The sequence below is a fragment of the Suricata suricatta genome, chromosome 6 (assembly GCF_006229205.1).
Source record: "Suricata suricatta isolate VVHF042 chromosome 6, meerkat_22Aug2017_6uvM2_HiC, whole genome shotgun sequence".
Taxonomy (NCBI): Eukaryota; Metazoa; Chordata; class Mammalia; order Carnivora; family Herpestidae; genus Suricata; species Suricata suricatta.
Window position 1 is genome coordinate 108,171,312 of NC_043705.1, and position 22,706 is coordinate 108,194,017.

At 47.2% G+C, this 22,706-nt stretch overlaps 1 protein-coding gene across 1 annotated transcript in view; it reads left to right on the forward strand.

The window, feature by feature from the left end:
• SH3TC2 (SH3 domain and tetratricopeptide repeats 2) overlaps nt 1–22,706 on the forward strand; it is a 47,075-nt gene that overhangs the window by 18,991 nt on the left and 5,378 nt on the right. Inside the window, exons 8-14 of the mRNA XM_029941456.1 lie at nt 827–1,022; nt 8,351–8,484; nt 9,893–9,934; nt 10,057–11,745; nt 11,852–12,032; nt 19,887–20,037; nt 22,093–22,215. Coding sequence (XP_029797316.1) covers nt 827–1,022; nt 8,351–8,484; nt 9,893–9,934; nt 10,057–11,745; nt 11,852–12,032; nt 19,887–20,037; nt 22,093–22,215 — 2,516 coding nt within the window. The remainder of the gene's footprint in view (nt 1–826; nt 1,023–8,350; nt 8,485–9,892; nt 9,935–10,056; nt 11,746–11,851; nt 12,033–19,886; nt 20,038–22,092; nt 22,216–22,706) is intronic.

Consider the following 22,706-nt stretch of genomic DNA (forward strand, 5'->3'; position numbering starts at 1 on the left):
AATCACATGCCTTCTCTGTGATTTCTCCACCTTTTAACCTATAATATGGGGATTCTGATCCCCTTAGGACTCTTGGGAGGATCTGAGGGCTTAAATGTACTTTGTAAACTGGACAGAGCTTATAAATATGTCATTGCTAGATCTTAGCTGGGAAACTCCTCTAGCTGAGTAATGACCATAGTCAGAAGGGAAGCCTTTCAAATCCCTCTGTGTCCTGAGCAGTTTTCTCTTCACCAGTGACATGAGGCTAACATTTATTGAGGGTTGATTAGGTACCAGGCATTGTGTACTTAATCTCTTACCTAATATTTATGAGGTAAGCATTCTTCTTATTCCCATTTTACAGCTTTGGAGACTGAGGCTCATAGTGGCCAAAGGAGCTGGAAGGGAATGTAGAGATCCCCCAATGTTTCTCACACTGGTCTGTGGATTTGTGCCAAGCATGATGAAATATTTACATGATAATGGCAAATCAGACACAGTAGGACAATATAGTCAGCTTTCCAGTTTTCTATGGCGAACTTTATTCAGTTTCAGCGTATATCCAGTATTCTGAGAGGATCTTTCCTGCATTTGTTAATATATCATTTCTTTTGTAAAGTGATGGTGACAGTGGATGGTAGTTCCTTTCTTTGAATGTCCTAGTTTGGCAAAATTAAAAGCCAGTTACCCTGTGTCGTTCCTGCCAATCTCTTTTGGGGGGGATGGGGTGGGAAGAAGATTGTACTGGTCCTTGAAATTCTAAATCCTGGGGACCTTTCACTTCATGTTACGCTGGGAGCAGTTTCTGCCTTATTTAGTTGATATGGATGTTATTTCTCCACAGGAAGAGGAAAATGTAAAGCCTGGAAAGAATATGAGAGGGAAGAAAAGGATGAGCTGAGTTTTCACTGGGGAGAAAGCATCGAGATCATCGGCTTTGTCATACCCGGACTTCAGTGGTTCATTGGGAAGTCGACGCGCTCCGGAGAAGTGGGCTTTGTTCCCACCAGGAACATAGATCCTGAGTCTTATTCCCCAATGTGAGTAAGGCAGAGAGGCCCTCTGGGATCCTGGAGCAGGTGCCAGCCCAGGGGCCCCACGCCGTACTGAACAGGGTCACAGATGAGCCTCAGGATTCCCTGGCAAGACAGAGTCAGAGGAGCACATTCTGACAATCAAGGCCGTCACAAGGGGTGATGGAAAGGAGAGAATGAGTCATCAAGGAGTAAGTCAGTTCAGTTCCCTTCAGTAGATGGTCATTGAGGCCTTCCCGTAGGGAGAGAAGCATGACCCCAAGATGAAGGACCTGCTGTTGTCACTGCAGGTGTGGTGTTGGTACTCGTATTCTGCCACTCACCCCATCCAATCAAGGGGCCCTATTGAGGGAAGGGCCCATACAGGGACCAACAGATTACAGCTCAGGGAAAGCAGAGACCCTCCCACGGGGGTTTATCTGCTGAAAGCTTAATGTGTGGCGCAGTGTTGGCCAAGATGGCAGAGTGCATCTTTCACTCCTTTCTGCCTGACGTCCAGAGGGCTGTGCTGAGGAGGAGATGCATGGGACCAATGAGTGGCAGGAGTACTGACCACTCTCTCTGGGCTGGGCTTCCTGCATGAGGATAGGAAACAGCAGGAAGCCTGGGCCCAGAAAGTACCAGAAGGAACACCGAGTTGGCTGCTACACTGAGACACAGGGAAAACATGGCTCAAGGATCATCTAAGGGCCTGACCACTCAGAATGGAATCCCTTCCCTGTAGGAAAGAGCCACCGAAGAGAGCAGACCAAGGACAGGATCTCTGTCTAAGGCTTGCCCTTTGTAGGGAGAACAGACAGAAGGTCATTTTCCCTACACAGAAATGTGGGAATCCAAGTGATTCTAATCAAGGAAGAGACTCACTTAGCCCCTAGAGGATCCTGGAGTAGATGGGAGTTTATAAGGAGGAAAAGGGTATCAGGAGACCTTTCGTGAAATGGACGATATGTGGGCTCGGCTTTGGATGAGGCAAGATATTTCAATAGATGGAAATGGAGACACGTGAACACAGGCAGGAAGAGTGAGGGGATGCTTGAGGAATGGCTCCTGCTCATTGAGAAGCAGGTCACCGGGAGAGCACCAGTGTGGCAGAGACTCAGGGGGTGCCATGACGTGGCACACAAAGAATGCCTGTGCGGGGGCCTGTGTCCTTTAACTGGCAGAGAATGGGGAGCCCGTGAGTGTCTCTGAGAAACGGGGACACATGATGTGACTTGAACTTCTTTGTGGGGAGCTAATCATGGCTTGGAGCAAGATGTGCATGGGCAGGGGAGAGGCTGGTGGCAGGGGACCAATGTGAAGGCCTCGGTTGGCACTTAGGAAGGGGTGGAGGGAACAGAGAGCAGAGGGAACTGCTGAGGACCAGTCAAGAGGAATTTAGAGGTTGCAGGAGCTTTATAAATATGGACGCCAGTGTTCTGCCCCCCAGAGGTTCTATCTCATTGGTGTGGGTGCCGCCTGGGCAGTCATGGTTACGGAAGCTTCCCAGGTGGGGCTAATGTGCAACCAAGGTGAGAACCATCACTCAGACCACCCCTTCATTTCCTATGGGGGCAAGCGAGGACCCCAGGAGTGAAAGGCTGAACCCAAGGCCTTGTATCTGGGACCTCAGAATCCTGATGTTAAACCTAGGGTTCTTTTTCAGCAATACAGTCCCACAGCTGCTGTCCTGATAAGAGGAAGAAAGAATAAAGAGCCCTGAGATTTGGTGGGGAAGAGCAGTTTAGAGAGCAGTGGAAGAAGAAATGTAGCCAAGGAGACAACAGAACAGAGGAGCAAGATGAGAGGGAGGAGGGAAGGGAGGTGCGGAGAGAATGAATACTGTTGCAGGCTGCAGAGAGGGAAAGCGGGGCTGCCTGCTGAAAGGCTGTGGAGAGGTCACTGGCTGCTGAGAGGCCTGTGGCCATGGGGAGGTCACTGGTCATCAGGAGGCAGCCTAGCTTGGTCATCAGAATTCCGGAGCCAGCCTGCCTGAGAGGCATTTGTGGCCACGTGAGCACATCGTGTGTCTCGGCTGGCTTTCCAGCTCCGAGACTTTGGATATGTTCATCAGCGTCTCTGCACCTCCGGGTCCCATCTGTAAAATGCGTACAATATTAGTAGTTGCCCATAGGACACGAGCTAATACTGAACATGTAAAGCACTTAGAAGCTGCCTGGCACCAGCATATGTGTATATGACCGATGTGCACTAACTCCTCCTAGTGCCATGACTACCATGGGAGGTAATCTTTGAGAATCCTTTTTAATAGGATGTTGGGGGCAGGGGTCAGATTTCATATATTGTTGGGCTTCAGGACCTCATACCTTGCCCCAAATGGCAATAACTCGTACCACTAAATCAATCTGATTATCACATTCTAGCTGGCTTTGTTGGCTACACTCTCACCACCACCTGTATTGAAGTGGTGGCGTGAGAAATTCTCCTTATTTCTCTAGTGTCTTCTGATGGCCTTTCTACCTGGTCACCTGTAGGACGCCATCACCAGAGACTGCACATTGGATAGGGAAGGGGGACGTGAGCCAGGAGACAGGGAGAGATAGGAGGAGGGGAAGGGGAAGGGGCTTATCATTCTCCCCCTCCCCCAAAGAACTGCCTAGAGCACAGACCTCCCCGAATCACAGCAATGAGAGAAAAAGCCCATAAACAAGCTGGCAGCACACAGCAGCCAGGGTTTGGAGGTCCTGGGAATCGTCCTGGGTGCCATGCAGGTGTTCTGGCCACTGGGTGTCACTCTTAGTCTGTGTTCATTAGGTGTCAGGTTTTGGAAGAAGGTCCAGCATTTGCTGGTCTCCTTCCTCTTTCCATAGTCTCCCTCCCTGTGCTAGTATAATACTCGCTTAAGAGTGTATTAATTAATTCATTCATATGTTCATTCATTCATTCTTTTGTTCATTCATTCATTTGTAGACTCATCCATCCATCCATCCATTCATCCATCCATGTGTCCATCCAACTGTATTCATTTAACCAAATCAGCATAATTATGAGTGAAATTTCTCAGAAGCTATTTTGAGACAGATTAGGTCTGTGCCCCTGGCTCATTGGAAAGGGATCCTGTTTTTCCACCGAACCAAAGTTGTGGGTTTCCTTTTTTTAACAGCACATATTTCAATACCAGCTACCTAGTTTCACAGCAATAGCAGCTGGAAAACCAGTTCTTAAGACTTGGGGGCAGGCATTCTGTCTGAAAAGACATGGTATTTGGTTTGGCCAGAGTGCCGTTAAAAATTGAAGAACTCACGGGGACAGAATGCCACACCTTCCCTTTCTTTTGGTTTTATGCTTTTAAAGAGTATTTAATATGTGTATTTGTGTGTGTGTGTGTGTGTGTGTGTGTGTGCATGTGTGAGAGTGTGTGTTTTGAGGGAAAAATGTCTTTAGATATAACTGAAGACCCCTCTTTACATCTCCCTACTTTCACCTTCCAGTCCTGATTCTTACCCCAGGGGCAGACTCTATTTGAATCTGATATGTATCTTTCCAGTCCTTATTTTAGAAATAAGTGTTTACTTGTAAAAAAAAATTACTAGAGTTTTGTTATTTAAAAATGTATATAAATGTTTTTGTTTTTGGAACTGGCCTTTTTTTAAAAGTTGATTTGGCAAATTTAGGATTTATTCACATTATAATAGATATGGTTCGGTTTACCAAAGTGTTTACTTAAAGGAAGTTTATATAGTTAAATGAGTAAATTAAAAAATAAGCAAGATTGAAAGATTAATGCACTCAAATCAGAAATAAAGAACATAAGACATAACCCAGTATTTCATAGTATTAGAAGTTGGAAAAATTGTTTCTTACTCCCTTTTTTGTTCTTCACACTGTTTTTCTCTGTCTACTTTATTATTCCATTTCTTGTGGCATCTATTTTTGCTAATGATAAGTTTGCTGTTAACCTCATAGCCATTTCTTTGCAGGTAGACAGCTTTATTTTCTAATTTTCTTAAAGTTTTTCCTACTGATATTTGTACCATGATATTTCTAGATGTGATTTTTCTGTTATGTATTTACTGCAAGGTGTCCACTCCCTTGCTAATACTGTGTATCTTTTAGTAGTTATTTCGATGGAGATGTGTGAGTTGCAATTACTCTCAGTCTTTAGTCCTTATTTGTCTTAAATATACTTAAAATATACTTGTGAATGATAATTTAGCTAAGTATAGCCTCAATACTTAGGGGGAGGGGGAAAGAACTACACATATGAAATTTCAAATCTGTTTTGCTAAGGTTTTGTCCATTTTATTAATCCTTAGAAACAGTTTTTCCGATGTTGACCATCTTTATTGTTTCTTTGTTTTCTATTTCACTAATTTCACATTTACGTTTATTATATTCTTCTACTTTCTTTGTTTTTATTTCATTAATTTATACTCTTATCTTTTCTGTTTAACTCTTTCATCCTGTAAATTGAACAATCAAGTAATAGATAATCGAACACAGAAAGAAGGGTTAAGAGAAATAGAAAACACAAAAAGACCAATAACCCAAAAGAAATGGATGTCATGTTAAAATTTTTATTATTTTTATTTATTTTGCTTAGGGCGTGGTGTACTTCTTCAATTCTGGAAAATTCTCAGTCATTCTCCCTTTGAATATTGCCTCTCTCTCATTCTTTTTAGTCTCTCTTCTGGAATTCCTGTCAGAGGTATGTTGGACTTGCCATTCTATCCTCAATCTTGCTTAATTGGTTCTTTTATATTTTTCATCTTTTCATTCTTCTAGTGCATTCTGGGTGATTTCCTCAGAAGCATTTTCAGTTTCACTAATTCTCTCCTCTGCTGCGACTAAACCTGTTGCTTAACTCAACTCATGTTGTCCTCAATGTCCATGCCTTGGTTTTCATTTCTAGAATTTGTATTTTGCTATTTTTCACATATACTTGTTTCTACTCACTAGGTTCATGTTTTCTCTGTAGCTTTTATTCAGTCTTTTATTTTACCATTTTAACCATGCTTATTATAAATTAATCTTTAGGTTGTTATTTCTGGCTTCTATAGTGTTCATTTACCTATTTGAGCACCTGCTGGCACTCATTGTCCATGGAACCTTTCCTTGTGTTTGTATTTTTGGTTGTGTGAATGAATTTTCAACATTTTAAAACATGGTCTTTGCATGAAGCTGGACTAAAGAAAACACCCTAGTAGAGCACTTTTGGCGTTTGTTTTCCCTGAAAATTTAGGAACTCAGTGGTCCCGGGTGGATTTTTCAATGTGAAGTTCTCTGATGCTGATACCTACACTGTACAGTGTAATTCAGAGCCCACACCTTTTCATGGTGTAAGTTCAGGTGTTTGACCTTTTTCCCAGAGACTCACACAGATGGAAAGTGTGTAGTTGGCTGGCAAGTTTTACAGAAGTTATAGTTCTGCCAGACTTGAGGCTATAGGAAGCTCAAAGCTACGGGGGAAAGCTCAATTCAGCTTCCTGGGTTCACACAGACCCAAAGTCACATCTCCTGTCCTGTGTGGCATTATAAGGTGAGCCCCAACGCTGAGGGCCAGTGTCCCAACTGGGAACCCCTGGGGTCTCTGGACCATGTGCTCTTGCTTGTCAACTTGGCTCTGGTTCCTCCTTTTGTTTCTGACTCCCAGGCATTTCCCTTGCTGTCTTTCAGGTTAAAGAATGTATTAAACTATTTATTCACATCACATTTTATCTAGGATTTGTCTGCGTATGTGGGTGAGTGTGGCCCCCCGTGGAGCAACTCAGCCTGCCATATTTCTAGAAGTCCTACCATTCGAACCCAATTTCCATGCTGGGAAAACCCTAACATAATTTGTCAAGCTCCTTGGACTTCTTTCTAAATACCTGGGACTCAGGCCTTTAGCGGATCAGCTGTGAGGCATTGGGCGCAGACGCAGGAGATCACAGGTTCCGTCCCAGCTTTACCACTTTCTAGCTGTGTCATTCTGAGCACGCCGCTGAATGAAATAGTAAATTTGAGATGCTTTGTAAAATGTAAGGGTTCTACAGAGATTTGAAATCTTATCATTCCTTTTTAGTCTCAGATGAGTTTAGTTGTAGATTTTAGCGAGGTGCCTTGCTGAGCAAGGCTACTCTCATGGTCTGGGAGAAGCTGGAAATCCAGCCGGAGAGATGCAGAGTCCGTAAGTGTCATGGAAAGAGTCCGGGGCCAGAGGTCAAGACAGAGCTTTCATGCCAGGTCCGTCATTAGCTAGCGCTGTGACCTTGAGCAGTTCCTGTTAGCTCCTGGTTTTCTCATCTCTGAGCGGCCCTGAGTTCTGGGGACAAATGTAGGTGGCAGACCATGGCAGTCTCATTCCCGCCCCTCCTTCCATTCAGCTCGAACTAGCAAGCTCTTTTTATATCCTGCTCTACCACTTCCCAACCACCAATTCTATTTTTCTGTGCCTCAGTTTCATCCTTTGTAAGAAGGAACAAGTATAGTTCTGACTCATAGAGTGATTGTGTAGATTATAGGAGATAAGATGGTCTGATTCAAGTAAGCTTTCCACCCCGCAATTATTAGCTCTTATTAACTCTTGGGCTTCCAACTTATTTTTGTTTAAAAAATGGGTTCTGAGGTTAAAAACAACAACTCTATTTAGACTTGAAATAGATCTTCAACAAATTGTTCAGGTGGATCCTGGATTGAATTCTTTCTAAGGCACTTCTAGTTTTCACATTCTTTGATTCTATGACAAACTTCTCCTAAGCAAATTAGGTTTAACAATGAGTTTATACAGTGCAGCGTGTATAAGGATCTCTATTATTTGCAGTCATTTTGTCCAGCCCTTGACCTTCCGTCTACCCCCTTCCCATCCACTCTCTCAACGCCGCATCATGCTCTTGCTCTGCTGTGAAATCGGATGGCAACAATTGTGAAAAGTCCCTTCTGACCATAGCCAAACTTTCTTCATTGCCCCTCTAGACTGTGTCACCTGTCTTGACAAATAACTTGACCAGGAAATGCCTTTTAATGGTCCCCTCTCAACCCCTACCTTTGGGAGGTAACCAAGTCCTCCATTAAAAATGAGCACCAGGGGGGTCTCAAAGAAAGGGGAGGGGTCCAAAGAAGGGGCTTTGTGTTTTGAGAGATAGAGTTTTAACAAGAGGGGTGTTTTCGTCTCCACCTGGAGCTGTTCAGCAGTGGCCTAGCTCATTTCTTCGTGAGTGGGGTGCTAAGAGCCTTTTCTCCCTGGCAGCAGAGGTAGATTTCTGATGCAACAAGGTGGTGAGGAGTCTGATTTCAGCTCTGGCAGACAAGTTGGTGTTTTCTCGATGGCCTTCGCTATATCCTGGGCTGGAGAGAGAATGGCTGTGTCTGGAACCTCACACTGAGCTACATCCATGTCTTTTGTCTCCATGCAGGAACAAGAGCTCGGCCTTTTTCAGCGATGAGGAAAGATGCTCTCTGTGGGTCCTGGGAAGTGACAGGAAGGCCGAGTGTGCCAGCTTCCTCCACACGCTCGCTCATACTGACATAGCATCTGTCTACCGGCTTAGTGAGTATTGGCTCCTCAGACCTCTTGGAAAGCTCGGCTCAGCGACAGCATGGGAGGCCAACCATATTGAGCCTTCCAGTCTAATCTTGGAGAAGGAGACGTCCCGAGTTGTGGCTGAGGTCTCTTCTCCAAGGGCTGAAGGAGGTCCAGGTCCCCAGTGATAGAGGCAGGACTGGAGAATGTTACAGGTTCCACGAGATGGTTTCTCCTCTCATTTTACAGATTGGAAACTGAGTCCCTGGTGGTTTGTGCCCAATCCAGGCTAAGAACTGCCTTTCCCCATTTTCTAGCCAGGACAAACCCTGTTCCACCACACTGGCCCCAACACAGGCTGACATTGGACTGTTGGGGTGTGTTGGCTTTGGGTGGGAGAGGGACCACAGGGCTGGTCATTTTCACCAGTTTCTGAAGGACTGAGGGAATGAATGCCACCCCTTTCCCGTATTTTGCAAGGGCCCACTGCTCCATGTCAGAAAGTACATTCATCCTTGGATGGTGGTTTGAGGAAGCATTCTTTTTAAAAAAAATTTTATTGTTTATTTATTTTTGAGGGAGAGAGAGAGAGAGAGAGAGAGAGAGAGAGCGAGCCAGCATGAGTGGGGGAGGGGCAGAGAGAGAGGGAGACAAAGAATCTGAACAGGCTCCAGGTTCTGAGCTGTCAGCACAGAGCCTGACGCAGTGCTTGAACTCGAAAACTGTGAAATCATGACCTGAGCTGAAGTCAGATGCTTAACCAACTGAGCCACCCGGACACTCCTGAGGAAACATTCTTGTTTCTCCCATCTTTTCAGTGATGTTGATAGTGTGTCCACCACTGTGTGGCCAGAGTAGAGGGGGCCCAATTCATGGGCACAGAACAGACATTCTTCAGAGCAAACGCACAGACCCGCCCCCTGGAGCAGAGGTGGACATTAGAATGTTCCACCACATCCAAGGAGCATCAGCTCTGTCACAATGGTGAGCGAATGGAGAGAGGAAGGAGGAAGGGTGTCCACACGGCAATGGGAGGGGACACCACGTGCCACCGACCGTGCCATGATCAGGAGTTGTGCTTGTGGCTCTGCCATCAGCTGGCTGGGAGATTTGGGCCTTTTGGTTTTGTCACCCTCCCCATTCCCACACCTTCTAAAAGAAAACTCATGCCTCTAGCTTTTTCATTTTTCTTTTCTGGCTCTGGGTCTTATTTTCTACTTCAGTGCCCCACTGTAAAGTGAGTGGCTTAAACAAGATGCCCACCAGGCCCCTGCAGCAGTTAAGCTGATGATGAAGGAGAGCATTCTGCCCAGTTTCCTAGAGAAACTTAAACACAAAGTGTCCTAAGGAACCACAGGCCAGGGGTACGCCTGCAGGCTCAGGCATGGTGGCCTGTTCTGACCTAACGCCGGGTCTGTCCTTCGTCTCCATCCAGGTGGGTTTGAATCCATCCAGAATCTTCCAAACGATCTAAGTGGTGAGTAGAGATCATGCTGAACCTGACCTCCAGTCCTTCGGGGCAGCATCCTGCCGTCTTGCTGGGAGCTGGCCACCAAGTGGCAGGTACTCAGGGGTATTCAACTCTGCCTGTCCTTACAGCATCCCAGCCGGAAGGCTTCAAGGAGGCCAGGACTGGTAGAGCCTGGGAGGCGCATCAGGCCGCGGGCTCCAGACAGTCCAGCAGCTCCGAGGACTCCAGCCTGGAGGACGAGTTCCTCTCAGCAGCCTCGGACAGCTATCACTTGCCAGAGCCTGATGACCTCGATGACCCAGAACTGCTCATGGACCTCAACACCGGTCAGGAAGAGGAGGAGGCCGAGAATTTCGCCCCCATGCTGGCTTTCCTAGATCGTGAGGGTTACGCTGACCACTTCAAGAGCCTCTATGATTTCTCCTTCTCTTTCCTCACATCTTCCTTTTCCAGCTTCTCTGAGGAGGACGAACTTGTGGCCTACCTGGAGGCCTCCAGGAAGTGGGCCAAGCGGAACAACATGACCTGGGCCCATGCCCGGCTCTGCTTCCTCCTGGGCCGGCTGAGTATCAGGAAGGTCAAACTCTCTCAGGCCAGGGTATACTTCGAGGAGGCTGTGTACATCCTCGATGGGGCCTTTGAGGACCTATGCTTGGTGGCCGCTCTGTACATCAATCTGGCTGCCATCTACCTGAGGCAGAGGCTGAGGCATAAAGGCTCAGTCCTGCTGGAAAAGGCAGGGGCCCTGTTGGTCTGCCTGCCTGACCGTGAGTCTAGCACCAGGAATGAGCTCGATGTGGTGGCCTATGTGCTGCGTCAGGGGGTTGTGACAGGCAGCTGTGCCCTGGAGGCCAGGGCCTGCTTCCTGGCCATCCGACTGCTCCTCGGCCTAGGCCGGCATGAGGAGGTCCTGCCCTTTGCCGAGCGTCTGCAGCTCCTCTCTGGACACCCTCCTGACTTGGATGCTGTGACCAGCATCTTGAGTTTTCTGTATGACAAGAAGTATCTTCCGCATCTTGCAGTGGCCTCTGTCCAGCAACGTGGTGCCCAAGGCATGTCCCTTCCAATTTGGCAGGTCTCCCTGCTTCTTCAGAACTCCACCAAGCTCCTTGGGGTTCCCTCTGTAGGCTGGGGTGATGTCTCATCCCTGGCCTGCCCAGCACTCAGGCAGGCTCTGGCTGTTTGTGAAGAGCAGGCCAACTGGAGCACCCAGAGGGCCCTGTGTCTCATCCTGTCCAAAGTGTACCTCCAACACAGGTCTCCCGACGGTGCTGTCCACTACCTGAGCCAGGCTGTGGTGCTAGGGCAGCTGCTGGGTGAGCAGGAAGCCTTCGAGTCTTCCCTGTGCCTGGCATGGTCGTACCTCGTAGCCAGCCAGACAAAGAAGGCTTTAGACATCCTTGAGCCACTCCTATACTCCCAGAGGGAGATGGAGAGTATCACCCGGAATGGGGTGGTCTATAACCTCCTGGGACTCGCACTTCAAGGCGAAGGCCGGGTGAACAGGGCAGCCAAGAGCTATCTCCGGGCTTTGAGCAGAGCTCAGGAAACGGGGAACGTGCGGAACCAGGCGGTGACTTTGGCCAATCTTGGCCACCTCACCCTTAAGTCCCAGGCTCAGCAGCCAGCCAAGGACTATCTCCTGCGGGCCGTCCGACTCTATTCTGAACTCCAGACCAGCGTGGAGACAGACATGGAATTAGTACAAGTGCTTCTCTGGCTGGCACAAGCGCTGGTGTCTGGACGCCAGCTGGCCAGTGTCCGCTTTTGTTATGAAATGGCATTGCTGTTGGGCCTAAGGCATCGACACCTAAAGAGTGAGTATGCTCCATGCTTCTGGAAGCTTTGGGGGAAAGTGTTAGAGCACGTTTTGCCCTCGTCCTTTCTCAAGTGATCTTATTCGTGTCCCTGCTTTACGTTCAGGTCAGCTTCAGGTCACCAAATCCCTCTGCCATTTCTACAGCTCCGTATCCCCAAACCCTGAGGCTTGCATCACCTACCATGAGCACTGGCTGGCCCTCGCTCAGCAACTCAGGGACCGAGAGATGGAGGGGAGGCTGTTGGAGTCCCTTGGGCAGCTCTATCGGAACCTGAACACGGCCAGGTGAGTCTGGGCTCAGAGACAATCCCGGAGACAGCTTCTCTTCCTTCAAGAGAAGCAACATTCTTTTCCTCAGGACATACAGCTCACCTGCATACGGTATGCTTATGACATCACGGAAAAGAGTGTGGTGCTCTGAGGCCACCATACTGTCCCCTATCACTTAGTAGCTGTGTGACTTTGAGCAAGGCCTTTAATTTCTCTGTATCTCATCCTCCTCAGCAAAGATGAGAATGGTGGCATCTACCTTATAGTAGTTTTTTTTAATGTTTATTTATTTTTGAGAGAGAGAGACAGACAGACAGACAGAGTGTGAGCAGGGGAGGCACAGAGAGAGAGGGAGACACAGAATCTGAAGCAGGGTCCAGGCTCTGAGCTGTCAGCACAGAGACTGACACAGGGTTCGAACTCACGAACTGTGAGATCATGACCTGAGCCAAAGTTGGATGCTTAACTGACTGAGCCACCCAGGAGCCCTTACTTTATAGTATTTTTTAAAAAATGTTTATTTATTTATTTTGAGAGAGAGAGAGAGAGAGAGAACAGGGGAAGGAGAGGGAGAGAGGGAGAGAGAGAGAGAATCCCAAACAAGCTCCATGCTCAGGGCAGAGCTTAAACTGGGGCTCAATCCCATGACTGTGAAATCATGACCCAAGCTGAAGTCAAGAGTGGGACCTTAACTGCCTGGACCACCCAGGAGCCCCAGCCCTATAGCATTAATGTGAGGAGTAAATGCATCAATGATTGTGGAACCTTTGGGACAGTGTCTGATATATACAATGGGCTCTGTGAGGTGGGTTAGGTCACAGCTCCTTGTGTGTGACCCTGGCTGAAGGGGCCTAATTTAGAGGTGGCAGTGATACTGGACTGGACCCCTCAGGAGGTCTTGGTTACCTGTGGACAATGGGATATTAGAGAAAAGACACAAAGTAAATCAATCCACTGGCGGGCAGTAGAGGATGGGGTAAAATTTGACAGTAAAATGTTTGATGTGCAACTTTACCTTTAAAATGAATCTGGAAATGATGGACCTAAGCTTTCAGTTAAGAAGCGTAGGTTAGAATGGCAACCATTCGATAAGTCATAGAATCAACAGCACAGGAACTGTTGACTTCTAGCCTGATTGTGTGAATGAAATTGTAACAGCACGATGAAAGAGCCTTTATTTTGTGATTGACTTTTCAGCCCTCTCTTCAAAAGGTTTCTCTTTGCAAAAATATACCAAACCTTAACTGCTTTTACCCCAAAGCTCCTTTTAACCCCTTTGATCTTTAAACATTCTCAAGTCAAGTCTCCGGCCATCTCCCGCTGGTCTTGCCTTCTCTCATCTCCACACTGGGTCCAATCTGCTTACTCCTCCTTGGCCAGCGGTGTGGCCTCCAGCAGGTCTTTAATTGATTCCATTACACTCTACGTGCTTTGCGAGAGATCCGGTTTCATTCTGCAACAGATCAGCACTGTGGCATTGTATTCATAATTATGAATGACATCTAAAATTCAGCAGGGATAATTGCTGGTGTTGAGCAGAGAGAGGTGGCTGAGGAGAAGCTAATTGAAAGACAAGTGTTGCTTTCTAGGCAACATGGCAACCTTGGGCATGGGGACAACCACAGTGCTAATAATCAGATAACAGTCTCTCTCTATTCCCCTCCCTGTCTCCCTCTCCCTCCCCCTTTTCCTCTCTTGCAAGAATGAGGTGTCCCTCCAAATCCCCTGCTATCTTTGCCTTCAGTTCTAGGAAGGGAGTTTTGGACCCTTGCAGCATGTGAGGGGACAGGAGATGTGGCCCAGAGCGACACTGCTACCATTCCAGGATGACCCATGAAGGTCCTTTTATTGAGGAGTGGGGTTTTGGTGGTCCTTATTCCGTCATTCTGACAGTTGATCTGGATGAGGATCTTTTAATCCTCATATTCTAGTATGCTAATCTCTGAGATTCTGATTTGTATAATTCCCCTTCTTCTGCTTTACCACAAATGTGAGTGATACGAAGAAAATTAGGAAGTACCCTAGGTGTCAGAGGAAACCCCTGCAAACATACGGCCATTATCCCCTTGCAGAAAGCTCCATTCATCAAGGCAAACGTGCTAGAATGCTGTATTTATTTAGCATGTATAAATGACCTACTCCTACAAAGTGCTTAACAGACACAGATAAACAGGTGTTTGCATGCACCTGGAGGTGGTTACTGTAATTTAGCTCAAAGCTTCCTGGTAACAGGTAAAAAAAAAAAAAAAAAAAAAAAAAAAAGGAGGGGGGAAGCCACAGGAGGTTCTCACTGTCTGATAAAAAAAAAATAAACAAATGTATCTGTTGAAGCAAATGTTTTTCTGGCACTTATTTCTAGGAGGCTCTTATTAAGTGGGTCTTGATGTACAGACAGATTTTCTCAACTAAACTCTCCCCATGGAAATCATAGGGACAGATTTCTTCAACTAAAGTCTCCCCATTGGATTTCCATGCTCAGGACTCTCAAAGGCAGGAAGCATTCCTGGGCAAGATCGCAGGCAGGCATTTGCAGGGGAGGGTTTGGCGGGAAAGTAGAGGACACTTTCAGCTGAGGGTTGGGGATCTGTCAGAGAAGACCTCATGGGGGTCTTAAGACCTTCACACGAGGGAGGTCTTAAGGGATAGGTAAGATTTCAGAAAGTGGAGGAGGGTAAGAGAATAGGATTTGGGGCAGAGGGAACAGCAACAGCGGAAAGAGGGGACACATTTGGAAGACATTGTGTAGGTTTGATGAAGTTTGGTGTTCAAGTGGACATGGTGGTAAAGGAGAGAGATGCCTTCAGCCTGTCCCCTAGGAGGGGATGTGGAGGTGGCCTGGGGTGGGGGGCGGCGGGCCTCTGGCCTGGTGCAGCAAGTGGCCATATTGAAAATGGTGGCCCGAATAGTAACTAAAGGTGCTCAGGGTGAGCATGCAGCATTTACCAACAATGTGCAATCTCAAGATAAATGCACAAATATGCGCCAAGACCTGTGGAAACTGAGAACGAAGGAAGCCAAGTAATTTGTGTGGGTACAGCAGGGGTTGATACTCAGGTTGACTCTAGCACAGGCATGGGCCGACTTTTTGTTAAAGGTCAGATAGGAAATGTTTTAGGTTTTGTGGCCATGTGGTGGTCTCTGCCACAACTACCCTGTGGCTCCAGTGTGGAAGCAGCCACAGACGATTGCACGAGTGAGTGCAGCTGTATTCCACCGGGATTTTGTTTACAAAAGCAGGAGAAGCGCTGTATTGGTTCACAAGCCACAGTTTGCCAACCGCTGGTCTAGAGTCCGTAGTCTTAACCACTCCGTATGTATGTTGCCTGTTTCGTCAATGGTTTTCACCCAAAATAAACCATAAGTGTGTGCAGGATCCAGGAATTGTATGGATGAGAAGGGCCTCATTTTTCTTCTGGTCTGACTCCTGCCTGCTCCAGAGAGTCCAGACTGCTGACCCATGTGATGTCACGGGCAGTAGCTCAGCCCAGACCCCTCCATTTAAGGTGGTCTCGCTACCCCATGCTACCTTTCTACTCATGTTAATTCCTCCTATTTGGAAGATTTTCGCTAAGGTTTAGAGGTAGAAGATGGTAGGCGAGGGCACGCAGATGGTGAAAGCTATGGCCCAGCCTTTGGGTTTTCACCTTGGAGTACTTTTCTGTCCCCTTGTCCAGGGCCACCCGAGTCCTGCTGTCTCTGTCTCCAGGATGACATCCACAGGGTCTGGTGTTTCCAGTCTCTCAGTGGGCAGGGTCCTTGGGGATCTTGTTTTCTGTCTTCAGGTGACACAATACAGACTGTACCTTGTACTGAACCAGGTGGGATCCATGGGAATTTTGAAGCTCTATTGAGTCCACTCAGCAAATATTTACTGAGCTTTTATTACAGCCCCCAAACCTGACAGAGAGATATAATCCAGAGCACACAATGCTTATAGACTAGTTCAAGATATTGGCAATATTTATATACATATTTGTCAAACGTATCATATAAATGGTGGTAAGGGCCGCCGAGGATGTGCATGTTATTTTTAGAAAGAAGATATGCCTTGGATGCAATAGGTCATCACAAAGTAATTCTTTGCATGTGGATAGAAGAGTAGCCTAGAAGTCATTATTCCTTATTCTTATGTTTCTTCTTCCTGTGGAATGAACAAAGAAATGCTTCAAATATGACCAACCACTAACACTTCTGTAACCCTGAACAAGGGAAGACCTGCTTTCACTGACATGTTGTGTGATCACAAGGTGCTGTCACCACTCCTACTTTAGCAGGTGAGGAATTTTCAAACTTTCAAGGTTTGAAGTAGCTTAGGCTCTTCAAAACATCTAGGATCTTAAAGAAACAGAGGCCATGTGCTGATTTGTGAGCCCAAGATTGGGCCCTGCTTGAGGGCGTGTGTGGGGCCATGGAGCCACATTGTCAGGGTTAGACTCCGGAAGTAAAAAGCCTGGCTGGTGGGACAGCCAGGGTATCTCTCCTCTCCAACCCTGAGTCCTCTGTTTCCCATTTTCCCCACCCCTGATGTGCATTCTCTACATAACAACATCTGTTACCTGGTCCCTGTTACTTACCCTTTCTGAGCCTTATATTTCCCGTTTGTAACTGGTACTGCTTGTGTAGTGTTGTTTTGATGATTAAATGAGATAATGCCTGCCGCGTACTCAAATGTCAGGCAACAATTACTGTCACATATTACAAGACAAAACAGCAGAGGGCTCAACATAAAGCTTTAGAAATGAACAAACGTGGACACTTAAAAAAAATCCCCGCTAGATTTCTTTGTTTGCGCAATGAGCTAAGATCCCTCATGGCTTGGTGTTTCTGAGGTTTAAATGAGAACATGTATACCGAAAATTCATATCCCAACACCTGGCGTGGGTCAACCCCTGGTGGGTGGCAGGTCTTATTATGGGAACTGGGCAGGACTGATTAGTGGAGACTGGGTCAGAGGTCAGACACTCATTCAAACAGGGCAGGGATCTGGAAAGCCCCAGTAGGGGCTGGAAAGAGGAAGTCTGGGAATGCAGGTGCATGAGAGTCACTTGGCCACAAGTTCATGGCTGGTGTCCAGGTGGCAAGGGAGGAGCTGTAGAGAATGCAAGTCAGGGGCAGGAAAAATGGGAAACAGAGGACTCAGGGTTAGAGAGGAGAAGAGGTACTCTGGCAGAGCCCGGGAATAGGTGGCCCAGGGAAGCGTGACACTTGGGATCAAGGCTGAATGGATACTGTCCCACCAACCAGGCCCCTTTCTTCTTCTGGGTTGTGAGCTAAGCCACACCTAGAGCCTGCAGGTGGCAGCTGATGGAACTGGGATGCTGGGTCATTCCAGGCCGAGCCATGGCTCACCTGGTGGGTGACGCAGCACAGACACTGGGATAGGCAAACAAAAGGGGCAGTGATAGGTGACAGGACAGGACCAAGAAGTCTGGAAACCACCTTCCACTTTTAGACCTCTAGGCACTTGTTTTTACTGGGCATCATGGATCAGGTGTACATCTTGGTGGGAGGCAGTGGTCTATGGGAAATCCTGTATGCACCAGGAATCTTGCTGGTGCTGTGAGTAGTTAGGCTTCTGTCAGTCTTGCGTTCCCCCGTAGGGTGTTTCTTGGAGAGAAATGCTGATCCCTCACCCACAATCATAGTGAGCGCGGAGAGAATAGGTCTAAGAGGCAAAGTTCCACTCCTGCTCTGTGATTGGCTTCTTGGTGATAACCCACGTCTTGCTCCTGGGGGTCTGGAGAAACAAGCATTGCCTAAGGGACACGCAGGACAGCACATGGTAATAAACAGAAACAGAGGAGGAAATAGGAGAAGGAGGTGTAGGAGTCCTGTCTTCATCAACTGTTCCAGTGGGAGTGGGGAGAGTAGGGCTTGGAAACTCTGCATGGGGTGCAGAGTAGGTGAGAGAAGACAACCCCCCCCCCTCCTGGGTGAAAGAGCCCCCTGTTTATCTTCGCTCAGCCAGGCAGACTGCTGGCCAACTCCGTGCTTTGCACGGCTTCTCCGCTCACAGGGAGCCTGACCTTCTCCTGTGCCCATCCTGGATGTCCTATCAAGTGCTGGGCAGGGGCACCTGGGTGGCTCAGTCGGTTAAGTAGCCAACTTCGGCTCAGGTCATGATCTTGAGGTTCATGAGTTTGAACCCCGCGTTGGGCTCTGTGCTGACAGCTCAGAGCCTGGAGCCTGCTTCAGATTCTGTGTCTTCCTTGCTCTCTGCCCCTCCCCTGCTTGCACTCTGTCTCTGTCTCTCAAAAAATGAATAAAACGTTAAAAAAAAGTTTAAAAAACGAGATGGGCAGGGGGAAAACCTGAGTTCTTTCTTCTCAAGAGTTCCAAAGGCCAAATGCCTGGCACTTTCTCCAGAAGGCCAGCAGCTGCCTCGTGGCCAACATGAATCAGGGCCTTATTAAGTCAAAGGCAATGCTTGTTCCTATCACTGTGCACAATGATGAGATGGTAACCATGTTTGAGGAGGACCTCCCAACTGTTCATACACGTGGTTGATGATGATCAGTGTTTCTAGATGGTTTGGGGTACTTATTTTCAGACTTTGATGTGCATGAACATAATCCCTGGGTGCATTAGGAATCCAGATTCAGAGCTTACACCTGTCATGATTGGGACTTAGTGAGTCTGAGGTAGCTCTAGGAGTCTGTATGTTTAATAAACTCCCAGATAATGCTGGTGTAGGAGGAAAATGAGTCTCAGAGGAATGTGGGTGCTGTGGAAGGAGTTCTGGGCTGGGACTCAGGAGAAGGGAGTTTTGGCCTTGGATCTTCCCCCAATTTGTTGTGCAACCTTGTGCAAATTACTTCCTACCTTTGGCCCGTTTCCTCTCTACCGTAAGGGATTGGGTTGGATCTGCAAGTTTTAACCCAGGTTACACAGTGAAGTCACTGTTGAGCTTTGACCAAATGCTCCCAGAGGGTCCTAGGCTAGCATGGCATGTTGGGGTCACTTTGCCTGTGTATGTATGTTTAAAAAGCTTCTGGGTGATAAGGGCTGCTGGAATGCTAGAAATACTATCTAGATGATGCCCCGTGTTCCTTCTTGTTCTAGAATTCTGAATCTGTGCCACCCTACAGAACCTGTGTCTCCTTTCTTCATTTGTCCCTGTCACAGGGAAGAGTTTCTATGTAAGACAATTTTCCACATAATTAGAATCCTCCACCAAGCACCAACCTTTTAAGACTGTGGCCCTTCTTTGATTTTTCTTCTTCTTCTTCTTTAAATAGTTTATTGCCGAGTTGGTTTCCATGTAACACCCAGGGCCCTTCCCCACAAGTGCCCCTCTCCATGATGATTTTTCTTAAACATGACATCAAAGTTGTCTTTTTACAAAGTTTACAAAGTTTATCTTTACAAAGATATAAAGTTACCACTGTGCTCGTTCATTTGTGCTTTTATTTAATAAATATGCGTTTGACACCCACCGTGTGTTAAGTGCTTATGGAAAGAAATGTTACAGTGTTGTCAAAAGCCAGAAGCAGGCCATGGACCTTAAGAATGAAAGTAACCACTAACGTGAATATTCACGGCTGTTACTCTGTGGTGGGCACTGTCTCATCACCTGAGCATTCCAGCTTAAACATCTCATTTAATCCTGCCAACAATCCTCTGAGGCAGATATGATGCTGCCCCCGTTTTATAGATGGGAAAACTAAGGCACAGAATGCTTTTATACTTTCTCAAGGTCACACAGATGTTTGAGGCCGAGTCAGGCCTCAGACCTCTCTGCGTGATCAGGGACAAGGACACTCCCTCCCAGAGCCTCAGTTTCCTCCTGTGCTGAGTGACTCTGAGGCCCTTGAAGGGGGCCCTTGACTCACACCTAATGTTTCCATGTCTGCTGTCCCCCAAACCCAGGTCTCTCAGGAGATCTCTCACCTGCATCAAGGAGAGCCTGCGCATCTTCATCGACCTAGGGGAGAAAGACAAGGCTGCCGAGGCCTGGCTCGGAGCTGGCCGGCTCCACTACCTCATGCAGGAAGATGAGCTGGTTGAGCTGTACCTGCAGGTAGGCCTCCTGCAGGACCCACCTGCCCACGTGGGCCATCTAGGGGGACCGCTGTACCCTCCAGAGTGACCAGCTGGAGAGAGGCGATGTCCACGCTGAGCCCTTGGAGGGAGGGTTGACACTGGGAGGTTCCCTGGACACAAGATGGGGCCCAGGCTGCTCCCTGAGTCCCATATACACATGTGAGCCCTCAAAGAACGTGGCAGGAGACTCGCCCGTCTGTCAGGTCAAGGAGATCCATCTCTGCTCATCGCCAACACAAACCTTGACATTGGAGTTTTGCTCTAACATGAGGCAAGGCTGGTGTGTGCAGAGTGTTAACATTATTGTCCTCTCCCAATCTTTTTCTTTGTATCCCTTTAATACCTGAGATGTGGTATAGTGTAGGGATTAAAGTCCTGGGCTTTGGAGAGAGACCGGCCTGGAAGCAAGTCACAGAGCCATCAATTACGGACTGTGTGACCTTGGCCTTGCTACATCGGCCACATCATAGAACCTCAGTGTCTTCCTGGGTAAACTCTATCTTTAAGGGTAAGGATTCAGTGTGTCACTTGCATAGTAAATGCATATACAAAACAAGCCTTTACTAAATACTTGGGACTTTGTGAACTCCTAATAAATGGTATTTTATTATTATTTTCATCATCATTGCTATTCTCTGCACAGTGCCGACATTATGATGGTGTGTATGATTCATCCCATCGAAAATATGTCAGTTAGCTTTTTTCCTTCCCTTTTCTTATTTTCTCCCTTTTTATTTCCCTGATAACTTAAACTCACACAAACTCACTTCCACTGAGACTTAATAACGGTGATATAACATCGAGTTCACGCTCACCATGCAGACCCATCACATGCCTGCTGTAGTGTAAGCCCCATTCTGAATGCAGCAGGAGTGTCTGCTCAAATTCCCATTTTACGGATGTGACTCAATGAGGCTGAGTAACTTGCCGAAGGAGATACGGCTGATAAGCTGGGGAAACCGCACACAGACCGTGTGACATAAAGTCTTCACTCTCAGCTTCTACGCAGACTCTGCCATGGGATTTTAGAGCCGGAGGGTTTTCAGAGAGCAGATGATTTAGTCATGCCTTTCACTCTCCAGGAGACGAGGCCCAGGGGGAGCTGTTTGGGATGTGCATTTGCTTGGCCATCAAAGCTTCCTGATTCCGGAATTCCGTCTTGCCATCCCTTTCTCTATGTGGCAAGGCAGTAACAATTACTATGGGGTCTTCCCCAGAGACCTATTGGCCAGACGTGGTCGCAGGCCCCCAGACCCCCGGACTGCTACCTGCTTTCTGCAGGGTCGTTCTCAACCTTAGGCCCTTTGAGGTCCCATAGCTGTGCTGCAGATGCCATAGTTCATTCCTCACTTTACCTTCCTCACTGTATTTTGTTTCCATGCAATACGGACTAGCTTGCTAGAGATAAAGAGGTCATGGGTGCTTGGGGAAGGGTATTGGGCTGGAAGACACTGGCATTTCTTTGCCACTACTATTGTGTAAACGTAGAGTTTTCCTTCTCTCTGAGCCTCGGTTTCTCCATCTGCAAAGTGTAGGTGTTGGATGAGAGCACGGTTTTCCAAACTCCAGTCATTTATGAATTAAGTTAATGGTTTGGCCACATTTATGTATTTTCTGTTCCACTATTATTTTCGTCGACTCGACTTCAGATCAACTAGATTTGATCAATTAGAACTTTTTACAGTAAATAACACTACCTGAAATCACAGATTTGGACATATTATTCATCTTTTTTTCTAACACATATTAAAAGAAATACTTAACTATGAAAACACAAAATGCTTGTCAGTGTACTGCTAAAAATCATCGCTAGGGCTCCCAGAGTAATCTCTGATACCATGATGGGGAAATGCCAGACTAGGGCATCTCAGAGGCTTCCTACCGGCCCTGGGAGTGCGGGGGGGGGGGGCAGTTTGACATTCGGAGGACATGAACTGAGGGTCGAACCGGGTGGTCAGGATCTCACTCCCGCCAGTCCTATGGACATTTGGAAGTCCTCTCTGCCTTTGACAGCTGTCTCTGTCCCATCCAGGCAGCCATCCAGAAAGCCCTGAAGTCTGAGGAGCCCTCCCTGGCTCTCAAACTCTATGAAGAAGCAGGGGACGTGTTCTTCAATGGAACCCGCCACCGGCACCGTGCGGTGGAGTATTACAGGGTGAGTCCAGTCAGCCCAGCCAGGCGCGGGCACAAATGTGCCCAGGGCCACAAGGCCTGGGGCCCCAATCCCCTCTCTTTCTAGTGTTCCTTTTTCTTTTGTTCCCATTCAGTGCCCACGTAGCCTTCCTTTCTTCAGTCAACAAGTCCTCAAAGAAGGCTCTGATAAGCTCTGTCCTTCCTAGACTTGATAAATGATCTTTTCTGGGAAAACACACCAAAAAAATTGCATCTCTTGATACTTTACAGTTTCTAGCACACTTCTATGTTTCCCAGAATATTCCCGGGTACCACTGGTGGCATGGTGGGAGATGATTAGTCCAGGGATGAACAGTAATGTTTTACTTTGTTTTTATTAAGTGTGCACTAAAATATATTTTAACAATTAAAAATGGGTAACACCAGCTCATCAAACCCATGATTTTATTATTGCAAAGGATGAGGCAGAGAGTAGACTAAAAAAATAATAGTAATTAAGTAATCATGCAAAGT